At 39.8% G+C, this 14,888-nt stretch overlaps 1 protein-coding gene across 5 annotated transcripts in view; it reads right to left on the bottom strand.

Moving 5' to 3' along the window:
- The window catches only part of arhgap23a (Rho GTPase activating protein 23a), an 81,575-nt gene that overhangs the window by 28,064 nt on the left and 38,623 nt on the right, over positions 1–14,888 (bottom strand). For 2 of the 5 annotated variants that reach the window (XM_088007706.1, XM_088007705.1), the window contains exons 2-3: positions 2,478–2,681; positions 265–289 (exon numbers count right to left, since the gene is read on the bottom strand). In XM_088007706.1, coding sequence (XP_087863832.1) covers positions 265–289; positions 2,478–2,681 — 229 coding nt within the window. Of the gene's footprint in view, positions 1–264; positions 290–2,477; positions 2,682–12,189; positions 13,333–14,888 lie in introns of those variants that run through there. The other 3 variants (XM_015004790.2, XM_015004792.2, XM_015004796.2) reach the window with 3 other exon arrangements.

The following is a 14,888-nucleotide window of genomic DNA, read 5'->3' as shown; positions in this document are numbered from 1 at the left end:
AATTATTTTTAATTATGTAAATAAATTTATAAATTTATGATTACAAAAAACTGTAGTTTTTGTAATTTAAAAAAAATCTGAATATATCTGCAGTCTATGGTCAACAAGTGCAGGTGCAGTGTTGCATACAATCCTGCAGGTGGCGCAGAAAAACCAGAAAACCAGAGGTCTGTGAGGAGACTGAAGGAGTCCCACCTCATTGCATCATCTCTGTTTGACTGTGCTGCGTTTAACTGATGTCCGAATGACGGGGAAACAACTCACCCTTCCCGTTGCCGTTCTCCTCATCCTACAGACGACAGGAGGAGACAGAAAACAAATGTCAAGAAAGGAAACTGGCAGCACAACATGAGAAATATTGGCGAACATTAGCAGGATCCTGTGTAGCGCTGCTGCTGTTGCAGTCGTCATGAGCAGGAACTTTACCAAGTGGTGATTCAAGGCTTACATCACGCAGGAAAACTACTCACCCCTATGCAGCTGAAACATTTCCTGACATGTTCTACATTTGTAACACTGGAAGAGAACGTCATATCGTCATAGCTGGTATTAATTAAACATGAGTTTCCTGACAGCTGAAATCAAACCTCCTGGGAAGAACGCGCTTGTTTTTAATGAGCTGTTGAAGCCCGATCATATGCAGAAATCGACTTTCAGGTTTGACAGACTGGAGGTAACCGTGACATCATGCACTGCAGCAAACACACACACAGAGTGGAGATAAGATAGGTAGATCAGATCACACACACACACACACTTTACTGAGCTGAGTGGGCAGTTTGGAGTTGGAAACACGGTGGGCTGACTGCTGCCTGGCTTTATGCTGCGCTGAGTGGGCTCATTCCAGGCTCGGGAGACAATGCAGGGGGGTTTAGAGACAGAGAAAGGACAGCAGCCGAACCCAGAATAGAACTGGGAGCCGGGGACACGCACGGATGGACCAGTCCCAATTTGACCTCATCCGAAACCAAACTGGAAACAGCAAGAGGTGTCTTAGAGTGCATGTGGTGCTCTTAAAGAGCTGCTGCTGGGCTGAAAATTTTACATACCTGCAAATAAGGGGTCTGTTCCTATTAAATAATTTATTGCAGGTTTTACAGAAAGGCTCGTCATTAAAAGACAAAGGGACATTGTTCTCTGGATATTTTTTATGTGTAAGTTCTTGACAGGTGAAGAGGGAAGTCTGGATTTGCAACCCGATCTTGGACAAACTGAAGAGAATGAATGGATGAACACAACTTCTTCAGCCTGGATGTAAGAAATGTGCAGAGTAGTTTATCTAAGTCGCTGGTTGAAGGGATATATTCTGATCTAAAAAATATATTTTAAGCATTTTGAATTAATGCTGAATTAAATATGTTTGTTCTTTAAGTGCAAACAAGATGCTAGTTTTGTCAAAATTTAAACAACAAAAACCTGAGCTTTTATATCTTTAAGGCATGTTCTTCATTTGCAATAAAAATAAACTCAAAAACAATGGTCTTTTATCTCTGTGGAAGAAAATCCTTCATTTATAAGAACAAACTTGTTTCTACTGATTAAATGTTAAGATATTAGCATGAAGGATATTCAGACTGCTTCATTCAGGAGATTGTTTTTGATGTGAAGAGTGTAACTATGCTCTAAAGCTGTATTCTTTTTTGTGCCTTTATTTAGAAATGATGTAGATCAAAAACTGTAGTTTAAAATACCACCAGTTTCCCATTTCCAATGCATCTTGACCCTTGACAACATATAGTATTAGAAAGACATTAGAGCCCAACTGAGTAACACTTATCCTGAGCCTAACTGGACTTTATGTGGGTAATTTGGGATATGGCCAAACAATTTCTCCAAATAAGAAAAAGGCGTCTCTGTGAGTCTGATTGCCCCAAAACACTATGTGACCTTGGTGTCCATTGAAGCAGGGAACAGGAGTACAGAACCAGGGTCAAAGGCCAGCAGTGGGCCCATTGTCTCGGGCCAACCTGGTACGTCCTGACAGACAGTGAGTGGTACCAGGCTGCAACAACAGAACCCATTGAGTCTGGGCTCCTGTTTTCTGCAGCTGGTGGCTGGTGGGGTGGAGGAAAAATAATAGACGTCTTGTTTCAGCTGGCTCACCCCACCCCAGCCTCCACATCCCTCAATTTCACATCTGGAGACGTTTGTGCCCGCACCTCAAAGAGCCAAATAACCACTTTGTTCACACAAAGGCTCACCCCCAGCCCAGAAAAAAAGAAACAGGAAAAGCTTCACAGAGAATGAAAAAAACAGAAATAAACAGGAGTAAAATCTGGAGGGATCTTCCATATTGAAAGAAGGATGAAAATCTGAGTAGCTTAATTTAATCATATTCCCATTCAAAGCCCTTCAGCTGCTGGAATTTGCCTAATTAGTTCTTCCAGCGTTTGTTTTATTCGACTACAGCTGGATCTGCTTTAAATCTCAAACGCTTCGGTATTAAATAATGACACCAAGCTAGCAACAGGTCTCACCCTGAGGTTGGTGTGCAGAGCAGACTCTGGAGGGTAAACGATGAAGTGGCGTAACGTGAAACCAAAACCCTGGGAGTTCTTATGGAGGACCAGCGTCCGGGGACCCTTCCAGCCCACGCCGACCCCCTCCCTTCCCGGCCGGGACGCCATCGGCGGCCGAGGGTTGTCACCTGTTGAGGAGTGACCATCCCTCCGCCCCTTAGCCTGTAAACACACAAACAGGAACAGGTGAACAAAAACTATACGATGCTAATATGCTATTCATTAGCATAGATGCTAATAAATTGAGCAAAATGCTATTTATTTCACTTTTTTAATGTATCTGAAGAACTTACAAAATTAGTAAGACAGAATTTACCTAATTGCAAAATAAAATGCTATTTACCAACATTTTGTACTGTTATTTACAACATTAAAATTACTAAAATATTTGCAAACAATTACAGAGTCATCTATTGATTAAATAATAATTTCCCCCTCCTGTAGCAGCTACTTCAGCTAGCAACAAAATCCATGAAGTGAAAATGCCAATAAACAATTAAGTTCCTTTTTTAAATAAGAAAATGTTTTATTAGGTTTCGAACGTCATTTTCAGTCTAAAGTTTGAAGTATGATTTTATTTAAGTGCAAAAATAGACATCAACTTTTAAAATGTATAAAGCAAACTTAATGGGAGGCATTACTAAACAATGCATTTTAGATAACACTTCACTTTCAGTGAAATTTGAAGTATGAAAAAGATTTTTTTTATCAATATAATATTTTTAATTTATCTTTTATCATTTTTTTGTATTATTTTTAGTCCTCTTGACCAGCAAGAATTGACCTGTGTCTTATCACATGAACAAACTTATTCAGGTTTTAATTGCATTTGTCATTTATGCTTTCAGTATTAGTGAAATATTAAAGCTTTGTGCACATTTGTGAGAAACGTAGCTACAGTCCTGGATTTGTTCAGAGGAAAAACTGCAGTAATTAGTAGATCAAAGCACGAATGTCAAATCAAACACAGGAAACGACACGTAAATCCTCCATACATTTGTTTCCATTATTAGCACAAGCATTCCAGTTTTCCAGATGCAACACATCTTCTGGTTTCTCTAGGAAGCACAAGGTGACTCTGCACCCTGTGACATTAACCCCCAGCTGCTGGATTTTACATTAGCAGCTTCCACATGAGCTCCTGAATGCGTTTCATGTTCCGGTCAATCCCGCATGCCAACCAACCCGAGAACAATAGACCATAAACATAATTTAGAAGGAGCGCCGCAATCAGGAAGCCATCCAGGCTGCACAGAGCCATGTGAGGAATCCGGGATTCCTTTTTAGATTGCTTTGACATTGGATTGAGGACAACAGGTCCAAACTTTTCCAGGTGTGGAGTGGCCACTGAAGGAAGATTTCCACCCACTTTCCAAATATTTCATTCCTCCTGCTGAGTAAATAAGCAGAGTGAGCTCAGCTCACAGCCACATGTGAGAAGTCTCACCCTCATGCTGCCCTGAAGACCCACATCTGTCAGTCAAACACAATCACCTGACCAAACAGGGACAGAGGGGATGTGTATACCCGAGGTCAAAGGTCGGATCTGCTGTGCTGCGACTTAAATTTCCAGCAACTTTTGCTTTAAAAATTAAAGCAAAAGTTTGAGAAGCTGTTGCATGTAGTTACTACATAATACTATCCTGGAGCAATAAATGGGTCCAGTTTCAACTTCACTGGTTCATTTTTTTATTTTTTCTGGTCCTTTGCAAGATTACAAACCTCAAAACGACAAAATGTTTTCAATAATGGACACATTATTCCTGAAGACTGCTTAGTAGCGACTCTAATTGATTATTCTATTGATTATGTTGACAGTTAATCAACTAATTGGATAAAAAAATGCCACATTCTACAGATTTTTAATTTAACCACTCTTATACAATATTAGAAATTCATTAAAATATGCAAAAAAACAAACAAACAAAACTATTAAATTCCTTTTTTAAATCAGAAAAACATTTAATTGCTTAAAATGCAATGAAATTGTGAATTTGAAGCAGGTGAAGCTAAAATTATGTTTGAAGTTTTACCTAAAACATATTTATGGAAAAAGATACGTTTTTTATCATAAATGTAAAATGTGTATATATTTTATACAGATTTGGCCTAATTACTGCTCTAAATACGCTTTTTTTCAGCAAATGGACATCTTTTGAATCTTTTCCAGTTAACGATTAATCAATCACTACATTAGTTGACAATTATTTCAATAATTGATTCGTCACAATAAATAATTTCAGTTCTACTGGATATTCTTAAGAAAACTGACTCATGTTGGCTCTTTCTTCCAATACTAACAGCGCTGAGAACGTTCATGAAGCCCATAGATGCGGCTAACAGCCTGATCTGGTTTCCAGTTCGTCACAGGATGATGACAGAAAATTATGCATGCATACAATCACACCGAAAGCCGATGCAAAATGAGAAACTGCAGGTGAGAAAATACCTGGACAGAACCAATGCCGGGTACAAGGAGAACATCCAAACTTTATCCCTTATTGAGCTTTGCATCTGTGACCATATAGAGCAAATTAAGCACTTTTTGTTAGTCATTTCTTCATTTTAATAACAAAACTATAAACACGGCCAATTATGGCTTTGAAAGACAAGCGGACACAAATAAAAAACTCTTCTATGTTCTTCTAAAATACCTGCTACAATTACAGTTAAACGTGTATCATCTCTCTGCAAACAGTTTATTTTCTTTCATCCAAGTAATTTAAAGACAACACCGACTTTCAACGGCTTCAAACTTACAGGCTCTGACATCACAAGATCAAAAGAACAAGGTGGATATTTTAAACTTTTTAAATCCCACCAAGCTACAAATCAGCAGTGAGTAAGTAGCACCTCGTTTCACAAACATCTATGATTACTGATGTGCCTTGATATGGAAAGGTATGTTCTTCGCTCCATGCAGCCAAATTAAGATGCATTCGATCTGCAGCTCCTCATCCTCCTCCACTCCACAGTTATTGGCTCGTGAGCTCTGGATAGTTGTCCCGCTGCATAATCCAATTGTGTTAGAGCTTAGATGTAGCCGGACATTCAGGATTTTCTACCAGAGAGTTTTCATGTAGAAAGTCCTCCACCATCAAAACACCTGACAGTTACGGTTTTCTTTTTTTAACCCTCCACAAAGTTCACAAAACATTTTATCAAAAACTTTGGGTTTGATCAGGGTGTGTTTTTTTTTTTTTTAAATGAATATCAGTTGCGTTCGCCTTTGAACTCTCAATGTTTTCTATTCTTTCTTTTAGTAATTCAATCGATTATTTTGACAATTGTATAAGAAGTGGCACATTCTGCCGATTTTTCATTTAATCACGTAAGCCTTTCTATAGAGTATGCATTAAAATATGCAAATGAACAAATAATTCAAATTTCTTAACAATAAAATAAAAAAATGTATTGCCTGAAATGTAATAATATAGCATTCCTTTAGTGTACACCTGATTATTTAACCATGTAAAAATATCGGCTTGACATCAGTAAGGCTGATCTGTTGATTATTTCTGGATTAATTGATTAATAATTGGATTCTCATAGGAGAAATTTTACAGTATTTGAACCAGATGAAGCTAAAACTGAGTTCTGGTAGAACATATTTACAGACATGTTAAATGTATGCAGTGCTTTTTACAGTTTTGAATTAATTTCTGGCTTCTGGTTTATCACAGGTAATTTATGAATTAATATGAGGAAGCTGCATTTTTTCCAGCGATACTGGTCTTAAATAAAATAATTACTTGAAAACATAGTTTTGTGTTTACTCAGGTTATTTTTATCTGATATAGTAATTTGTCTTTTGATAGGAAAATTTAACTGTGAAGAAAAAAACATGCAAAAACAGAAAAAATCTGTCTTGCACAACTAAATGACACTAAATCTACAAGATTTTATTTTCTATTTTTACAGATGGATTCTTAGTGTTACGATTACATTTTTATTATCTCCAGAATTTGCATTTTCTCCCTTTTTTAAAATGCTTGATTGAAAGTTTTCCCTTTGTTTAAAAAAAAGAAAAAGACATTAAAATCCACAATACTTTATTCATGCAAATCTAGGATTAAGATTTTATATTTAATCAAAGCGAATGCTAAATCAACTCTGATTTGTAATGGTTGATTCATCTAGTTTATCCGCGTTTTCAGAAGTTAAGCATTAATGCCACTATTTTGTTTGTAATGTGAAATTTTTTATCCATTTTTTTATTGTTAGAAAGACAATGACCCTTACAACCACTTTCTACTTCCTATAAATGCTAAAGCCATCAGCTAAAACACACATATGTGGCAGGTTTGTGTGTCGCCACACAACAACAGGAAGTGCCTGGCTTGAGACAGGAAGTGGAACAACCAGGAGCTTCTATAAATATACTCTCCATCGTTGAGGTACTTCCCATTCCTTCACTCCTCTTTCTTCCTCCTTCCTTCCTCTCCTCCTCCCCTCAACCTCCTCTTCCTCCCACTCAACATGACAGTTCATGCAGTGGAAATCTTTCGCCGAACAATTTCTTTCCCCTCTACTTTTAAGTTCCATTGACGAAAAAGATAAATACAGGAAAAGATTTGTTTGCAGATTTGTGTTGGAGAACACATAAATGTCTGCATATTTCCGAATTCGACTTCCATAAATCTGGAGTACTTCAAGCCTGGCAGTCTAAACAATGGAACGTGAGGCCTGCTATTTTCTCTTAGAGGAATGCAGAGAGATGCGAACAAGTGCGAGCGGAAGGAGCAATCGAATCAAAGCGACAAAAGGGTAAATGAAAGAACAGCAGGGGAAGAATCGAACCAAATTCCTCAGAAGGAGCGGTTTCTGGTTTGGACGAGTCAAAACACACGCCGACATGTCACAGGGAGAGAGTGAGTGAGGATGAGGAAGAGGAGGAGTATCGCGCTTCAGCAGAGGGACAGGCTCCAGCACGCTAGTTTCGACCACATGGCCCCTCCTGGCGCTGGGAATACCAAAACCCTGTGATTACCCAAAACACAAGGGGTCTGAGCGGGTCTGGACCGAATCCCACTCGGCTGCTCTGGACCGTGTGGGCTGCGTGTTCCTTCTCGGATAATCGAGTCTGCAGCTGACCTTTCCACCCGCCCTCCTCCCTCAGCCGGATAAACACCTCTCCTGTCACCTCTCACCTTGTGGTTTAAAAAAATCCACTCAGACACGCCGACACGGTCCGGCTCCTCCAGGAAAGGACATTGTGTTTAACGAAGAATGTCCATGGAGTTTTTTTAAGGGTTTTTTTTCAGGCTAATCTTGGCTTCTCAAACAGGCTTGAGGGAAACAGTGAAAAAGAAATATAACACTTTCTTCTCTCTGAGTTTAAATCTAACTCAGAGAGAAGAAAATCTGAGAAGAGAAGTTTCTTCTCTGAGAATCTTACACATTGACATTTAGGGCCTCTTGTCACTTTAAACCTAAATTAGGTGCTGCTGCTGCTGCTGGCCACGCCCCCCCCAAGTCAACGCTTGTACTTGCAGGTGAAAATGGCTGCAAACAGATGCGTAATTAACCGTATGTCTTTGAAAAGCAGAAGTGGAGCCTCCTGCATAACCAATAAGAATGCAGCCAGAGGTTTCTGGATGGTAAGTCAACGACAAAGTATTAGTCTTTTCCTGCAGTAACACCAGCTGACCAAACGTGCTAGAGATCAGCTTGGGTTGCTAGGTAACGGGCTGGGCTTCACTGGGGTTGCTAGGTAACAGGCTAAGCTTTGCTGGGGTTGCTAGTTGAGGGGCAGTGCCTGCTAATTAATTTTCCAGACACCTAAAAACATGAACTTTTTGTCAAAAACCACATTGGCATGTTTTTTTATGAGCGCTATATAAAAAACAACAACATTTCCCTCTCATACCAGTTACTACAACAAAAACCATCGGAATGTTTCTTAGTACACATCTCTGTGGAATCCCATTCACACGCGATGATGTCATCACAAAAACACACTACAATGGAAAACAACCCAACATGCAGCGTAACCTGTATTGCCACACACGAGTTTAGTTTTGTTGGTACACACAACAGCAGCAGCCGGAGAAAACCCTTCGGTTGTTTCTGCTCCTGACACCAATTACAAAGCCTGAAATGACAGATTATGACCTAAAAATACAATAAGGAAAGCATAAATTGTTTTATTTCCACCAACTCAGCGCAGATTCTAAACTTTAAAATTGCTGAAAGTGATAAGAATGATCCATAATCTTCCTAAACTCCAGAAACAAATGGATTTTTATACGCGTAATAGGCTTTTCTGGTACATGTTCGTATCAAACAGCTGAATTTACAGTCATCGGGAGCCGCAGGCAGCAGCCGTCCCGCTGAAACCCCGGCAGACCAGAACAATAATGCTCTTTTAAACAGCTGAGAGCTGCAACCTGTTTGAAAAGTGGAGCTTTAACAGGCCGCTGCATCTGCTGACGAGCCGCTAATCCAGAGCAGAAAGACGCAGATGGCAGCATCACGACTTACCGGCCACACAGAGGGAGAACTCCTCCACCTCTGCACGTCCAGATGCATCCTACGTCCCGACAAGGTGATCCATGTCTGCACCAGAAGCAGTGGAGGAGTCAAGATATCCTTCTCAACGCGCCCGTGTGTCAATATGTGTTCAGAAACGAGCTTAACCCAGTTGACTGCCCAACCAGGCTGGCAGGTGATGACGCAACATCAGTTGAACTGGGTTTTCATGCAGCTTTCCTGTTGTTCAATTGATGCATCTCAGCCTTGCGTATTTTGATTGAAACCTAAAAGTATAAGTGTTCCCAAGAAGAGTTGCAGATTTAGAATAGGTTGGTTGGACAGTGGGCAGACACACACATGGTGCATGACGCAGGTTTAAATGCGGCCAGGGGACTTTTTCCTCTGGTCAAGAGGAAAAAAACACAGCTGCAAAATCTTTGTTTGCTTTTGTTTTAAGTCAAACATCTTCGTTCAAAAAAAAAAAAAAAAAAAAAGTTTGGATATCAGTCAGGTTTTTTTTACTTACAGTTTCTGCATTAAATTTTTTTTTGATAAATTATGTGTAAAAAGTAGGGAAAATGGAGGAAGTTGTATAAGGAAGACCAAGAATAATCTACTTCCAATGAATATTCCTGTCAAAATATTAAAGTGAGTTTTGATTGACCAAGCAAAACCAAAAAAATCTTACAGAAGTTGAAGAAAAACACCCAAAGTTTGACAGAAAATCTCAAGAAAACCTACAAAATTTATTTTAATGGTATTAAAACAGTTTTTGACACTAACTATATGGCTTTCTGCCCAGAGCAGCACACCACAGCGGGCGCCACAAACACTTTAGTGCAAGCAAAAAACATGTCTGAAATGGCAAATGACTCAGCTATTATACACTGTTAAATTAAAGGGCAATGTTTCGTCTTTTAAACAATTTAGTCTGTTTAAAATCCTTAAAACTTAAACAAGATTATTCAGCACTGAACTGAAATCTGTTTAAATGCTGATATTCTCTCCGTTTGACCTTAAAGAAGGACTGAAACTATTCCTGACAAAACCGCTGCTCGCTGAAAATATAAAGAAATGAAAGATGAGTTGAGATTTTTTCCACCCCATTGTAAAACAAAAAAAAAAAAAAAAAAAAAAATTTACCACAATCCGTCTCCAACATGAGCCTATAAGCCTTTTTTTAGCCTTGCATGAAATGACCCGACTCCATTCCATAAAACTTAATTCCAGATCAGGTTTATTATAATTAAACTTGTGGGTTGTTTTTCTTTCCACAATTTTACTTCTGTTTTTATTACACCGACCTCAAACCAAGCAACTCAAGTATTTTTCTGCCGTTCGCACATCATAGGCATCTTAGCGATATTATAAACATGAAATTCCAGACTTACGCAGAACCTGTTAACTTTAACGGCATCTGCAACAGACGGAGACGGAGATTGTGTTTCTTTTTAGGCTTCAGAGAAAACGAAACGCGTTTCTTGTTTATCTGGGAGAACAAACATCGTATACAGTGAGTGTTTGTCTCCTGCCCCCACGCTCACATTCCTGATTGTGGCATTTCTTAACAGTCAAGGATGCGGGGGATGGTAACACAGAAAAAAAATGAAAATAGGTAGAAAAGCGGAAGAATATTCCAAATAAAAAATAATGTGACAATGAGATAAAATAGTGATGTAAACACCCCAAATTTTTGGAATATCTTGGCACATCTTGCTCCTTTTATGACAAAAAGCAACCAAAAGTGGCACTTAAGCTCTCCCTTCATCAGATGCTAATTAGAAGAAGAATCACACACATAAACTCTTGATGATAGGAAGACTGATTACCACCTATCTTTAAAACCAATTTAAATCTTGGAAATCCACACTCAAACACAATTCAAAAAGTCAAGAAAAAATAAACATTAAAAGAAGGAAAAGTGTGCACTTTTTGTTTGCTGCAAATATTGAAGCGGTGGAGAGTTTTAAGCCTTAAAGCAGCGAGGTCTGACGTCGCTCTGGCAGGTAACGCTGAGAGGTTAAGGAACCTGTCAGCAGCTGAGCGCTTAAATGACTCCAAACAATGAAGTTACTGCAACGCTGCTGACATGCACAACTGACAAACCGCATGCAGCGGTTTCCAAAGAATACACAGCTCCTCTCGGAGTCTGCAAAGCTAATTCTGATGGATAAAAACAATATGCCTCCTACATTGTTTCTGGTTACAAGCAACCGGATGACACTTGCTTATTTTAACGCTAAAAACAAACAACTTGAGGGTTAAGATGAAGGATGAAGGAACATTTCACGTAAGTTATCCGGTGGATTTGAAAAATAGGTCTGGTGACGCTTCGGCTGCAACATGGCAGGCTTTAGGACCTTGGAAAAGATAGTGAGGGGAGATGGAGAGGTCGTCACCATCAAACAAACAGACAAAAACATCAAATCTTACCAAATATCTTTTATCTAGTTTCAAGTTAACATATCTTAGTACACTTGAAATAAGACAAGACCAACTTAAAAGATAAAAGAGCTTGTTTAAGTTGAAGATTCCTCAATATTGATGAAAAAGATACGGGTTCCGCTTTCACTTGTAACTTTAGGAAAATATCTTGTTATAAGTGACATAATCTGCCAGGATTTTTATAAATATTGAGGTATTACTGACTTAAAACAAGCTCTTTTATCTTGCTGAAAAGTTACTTGCAAGTTAGTTTTATATAATTTCCTGTGTAAACAGATATTTGCACAAGAAACTAGACAAAAATACTTGGTAAGATTTGGTGGGGTTTTTTTGGGGGGGTTTTTTTTACAGAAAAAAATTCAGACTTTTCTCAGCAAATGAAGTCATAATTTAAAATTAAAGTCAGAATTTTAAGATTAAAGTCAGATTTGTGGGCTTAATGTTCTTCTGTAGTTTTGTATTCTTTTCAGTATACAATAAAAATGACAGTAAAAGCAGCTGAATTAGTAAAAATGTGTTTGCAAAAAGTAGAAATAAAAATTGCAATAGGTTGTGCAAAGGGAAAATGTAAATATCTCTCTGCTTTTGTGTTGCTGAAGGTAAATTTAAAGCTTTTATATAAATATAACTCTGTTGTAACCGAGTAAGAATAGTTGCAGCTTTACTGGACCTAATGGTTTAGTAAACAAATAAATAAATATGGAACAGAAACGAAAACACCAGCCTCAGTCTCTGGCTGACCTCTCCTTACCCTGAGCTGATGTGCGTTTTGGCCGGGCGAAGCCGGTTCGGCGCGCGGCGCCGGACTCGCCGCTCCGTGGAGAACGGCCACCCAAATGCAGCGCGGCTCCGGCGAGCTGCAGTCCACCCCCACCGGGTTCTGGAAGCTCCAGTCCGACCCGGCTGGCGTGGAGCACGGGAGCATAGCAGCAGGCATCTGTGCACCGAGTTCAGTCAGACCCACATCGCTCACCACCACCATGGGCCGCTCGGCTATCAGCGCCGAGTCGAGGACAGAGTCCAGACGCAGAAATGGATTTCGGGTGAAAGTTTCCTCTTCCAGTCATTCACTCAAACAGTCTTGGACTCCAATCCATTGCCTCAGGAAGTTTAATCCCACATTTTCCACAGCAGATCTGTTGGATCATCAGCAGGCAGAGGTTCTGGGCAGCAGATGGAGGAATGCGTGTGTGGCATCAGAGGTAGGTCTGGTTTCAGAGAATAACTGGCGGCGTCCCTCTCACGTCGGTGTCCGGTGATGTTCTGCAAACTGCTGTCCCAGAGGGCTGGACCCTGCGTCTGTCCTCCCTCCCACTGCCCTCTCTCTCCTCTGTCTCTCCACTTCCAAACTAATCACTTCATCTCACCCTCATGTCAATCTCAATCTCCTGTTCACTTATTCAGAATCAGCCATCCAAACCTTTTTCTCTCGTCTTTTGCTTCCTGTTACTTCTTTCCTGGTGTTTGTTTTCTTGACTCTATCCAAACCGGTCTGACAGTCATCTGCAGGCAAACAACGGCGAAACTTTCCAAAAAAGCATCAGACATTTGGAATGAAGACTGAAACGGAAAAAGATGAGATCTCCGTGGTGGATCCATGCCAGTGCTGCGTTGTGTGAGCAGTGACAAAACTGTGATCCTGACGCTAAATTTCACAAAAGCCGGCACTGCCTCCTCCGCCTCCTCTCCGCTCAGAGGAGAGACAGACAGGGGGGGAAAAAAACCCCAGAAAGAAGCCAATTTCCAGCACAAAGAGAAAAGAAAGCATTTGCCCCTGCGTTTGTCTCCTTTAAGTCAAGAGCGGAAAATAAAGAGGAGGGAGGATAGCGTCGAACATGGATGAAGAAGGAGCAACAAAAGCTGCTGAGAATAAAGCGACTGCATGTCAACATGACCCACTCGCTCACATTCCTGTTTTAAAAACACTGGCACCTCAACCTGAAACCAGATGTTTACGTCCACCTATAAGAAGGCAGAGCGTGTTCACTCAAATTATTTCTACTATCCAACTGCCACAATGAGAGAAATAATGCTAATTACTTTCTTCAAAGACAAATGTTTACATAAAAGATGTTGTAAAACAGTTTGCATGGCACAAAAAGACAAAGTCTTACCAAGTATTTCTGGTCTAGTTTCTAGTGGAAATATCTTATCGCACTAGAAATATAATAAAACTGACTTAAAAGTAACTTTTCAGCAAGATATAAGGCTTGTTTTAAGTCAATAATTCCTAAAATATTGGCGAAAAAACAGGTTTTGGTAAAGAAAAGTGTGAATAATCTTTAAAACAAAAGCAAACACCTTGTAAAGATGATGTCTGGAGCTCATACATGTAATTCGTCACAGTGAAAAAATGTCCTGCACCAACATGAGCTGAATGGTCACTCGTGTAGGAAGAAGCTATTACCCAAAATGCAACATCAAAAGCCAGAAAACAGTTTGCAAATACACAAAAAAACAACAGCGAAACAAAGAGTTACAATCTTTGACCATAACGTCACAAAGTCCAGAAATTTCGTAAAAACACTATTATGTATCAATATTTACAAAAAAATAAAAATCGCTCCAGGAAAATCATTTATCAGTGGCTATGCTAACTAGCCTCAGCATTCGTGGCATGTTATGTTGTGGTGAACCAGCTGTAGCGCAGCAGAGGATAGGGCAGAGTGAGCATGCAAGTGATTGACAGCACTAAGACCCTCCTCCTGGTTGTGATTGGTTGTTCCTAGTTAGCACTGGGAGAAGGTGGAGGAGCTCATTTTTATTCACCGATTATCTGTCTTAGCTTTTAGTTTTAACTTTTTAAATTTGAACAAATATGTAACTTCAAAACCAATTCCTAAAAAGATGCATGCCAGCTTTGTAATTTGAAGAAACCTAAGCATTCCTATCTTATTATTCTGGCATTTAACAAATTGTTGAACAAATTTTTGTACCATTTTACCAATTCTATCAGACTGAATAAAGGAAAAACGTGAGAAAAACATTGATGTGCACTTTTTCTATACTGGTCACTGCTGCACTAAATCTGTCAGGAAAAACGCAAACATGGTTCTCAGCAAACTGCCAGGATTCCTGGACAGGGGCGAGAGCGGCCTACAGGTGCCCGAGTTGCTGCAGACGCCCCGGCCTCCTGGCGCTTGTCACGTCCGCTAACAGCGGGGTTAGACAGGTTTCACCTGCCACACAGCGGGACAAGTACCGACTCGCCTGCAGAGGTCCGTCATCCACACTCACTGTACCCTTTAGGTATGCTGCACGGCGTCAAAAAGGGAAAACACAGCAGGTTCAGACTCCACGGCGGGGTGAAAAGTTAAAGAGAGGTAATCTGATCGCTGAGGAATCCAAACATCTGTGAAAAGTTCGGTATCGGTTTACAGTTTATTGTTAGGAGTTTGTTGTTATTTAAGCTCAGCGTTAAAGAGACGGCAATGCCTGATGGTGATACTG

This window comes from Poecilia mexicana, unplaced genomic scaffold, assembly GCF_051168715.1.
Source record: "Poecilia mexicana isolate PSO_F unplaced genomic scaffold, ASM5116871v1 scaffold_8, whole genome shotgun sequence".
In the NCBI taxonomy this organism is placed as follows: domain Eukaryota; kingdom Metazoa; phylum Chordata; class Actinopteri; order Cyprinodontiformes; family Poeciliidae; genus Poecilia; species Poecilia mexicana.
The sequence above is the reverse complement of the archived record's forward strand: the minus strand, read 5'-3'. Positions and strand labels throughout refer to the sequence as shown.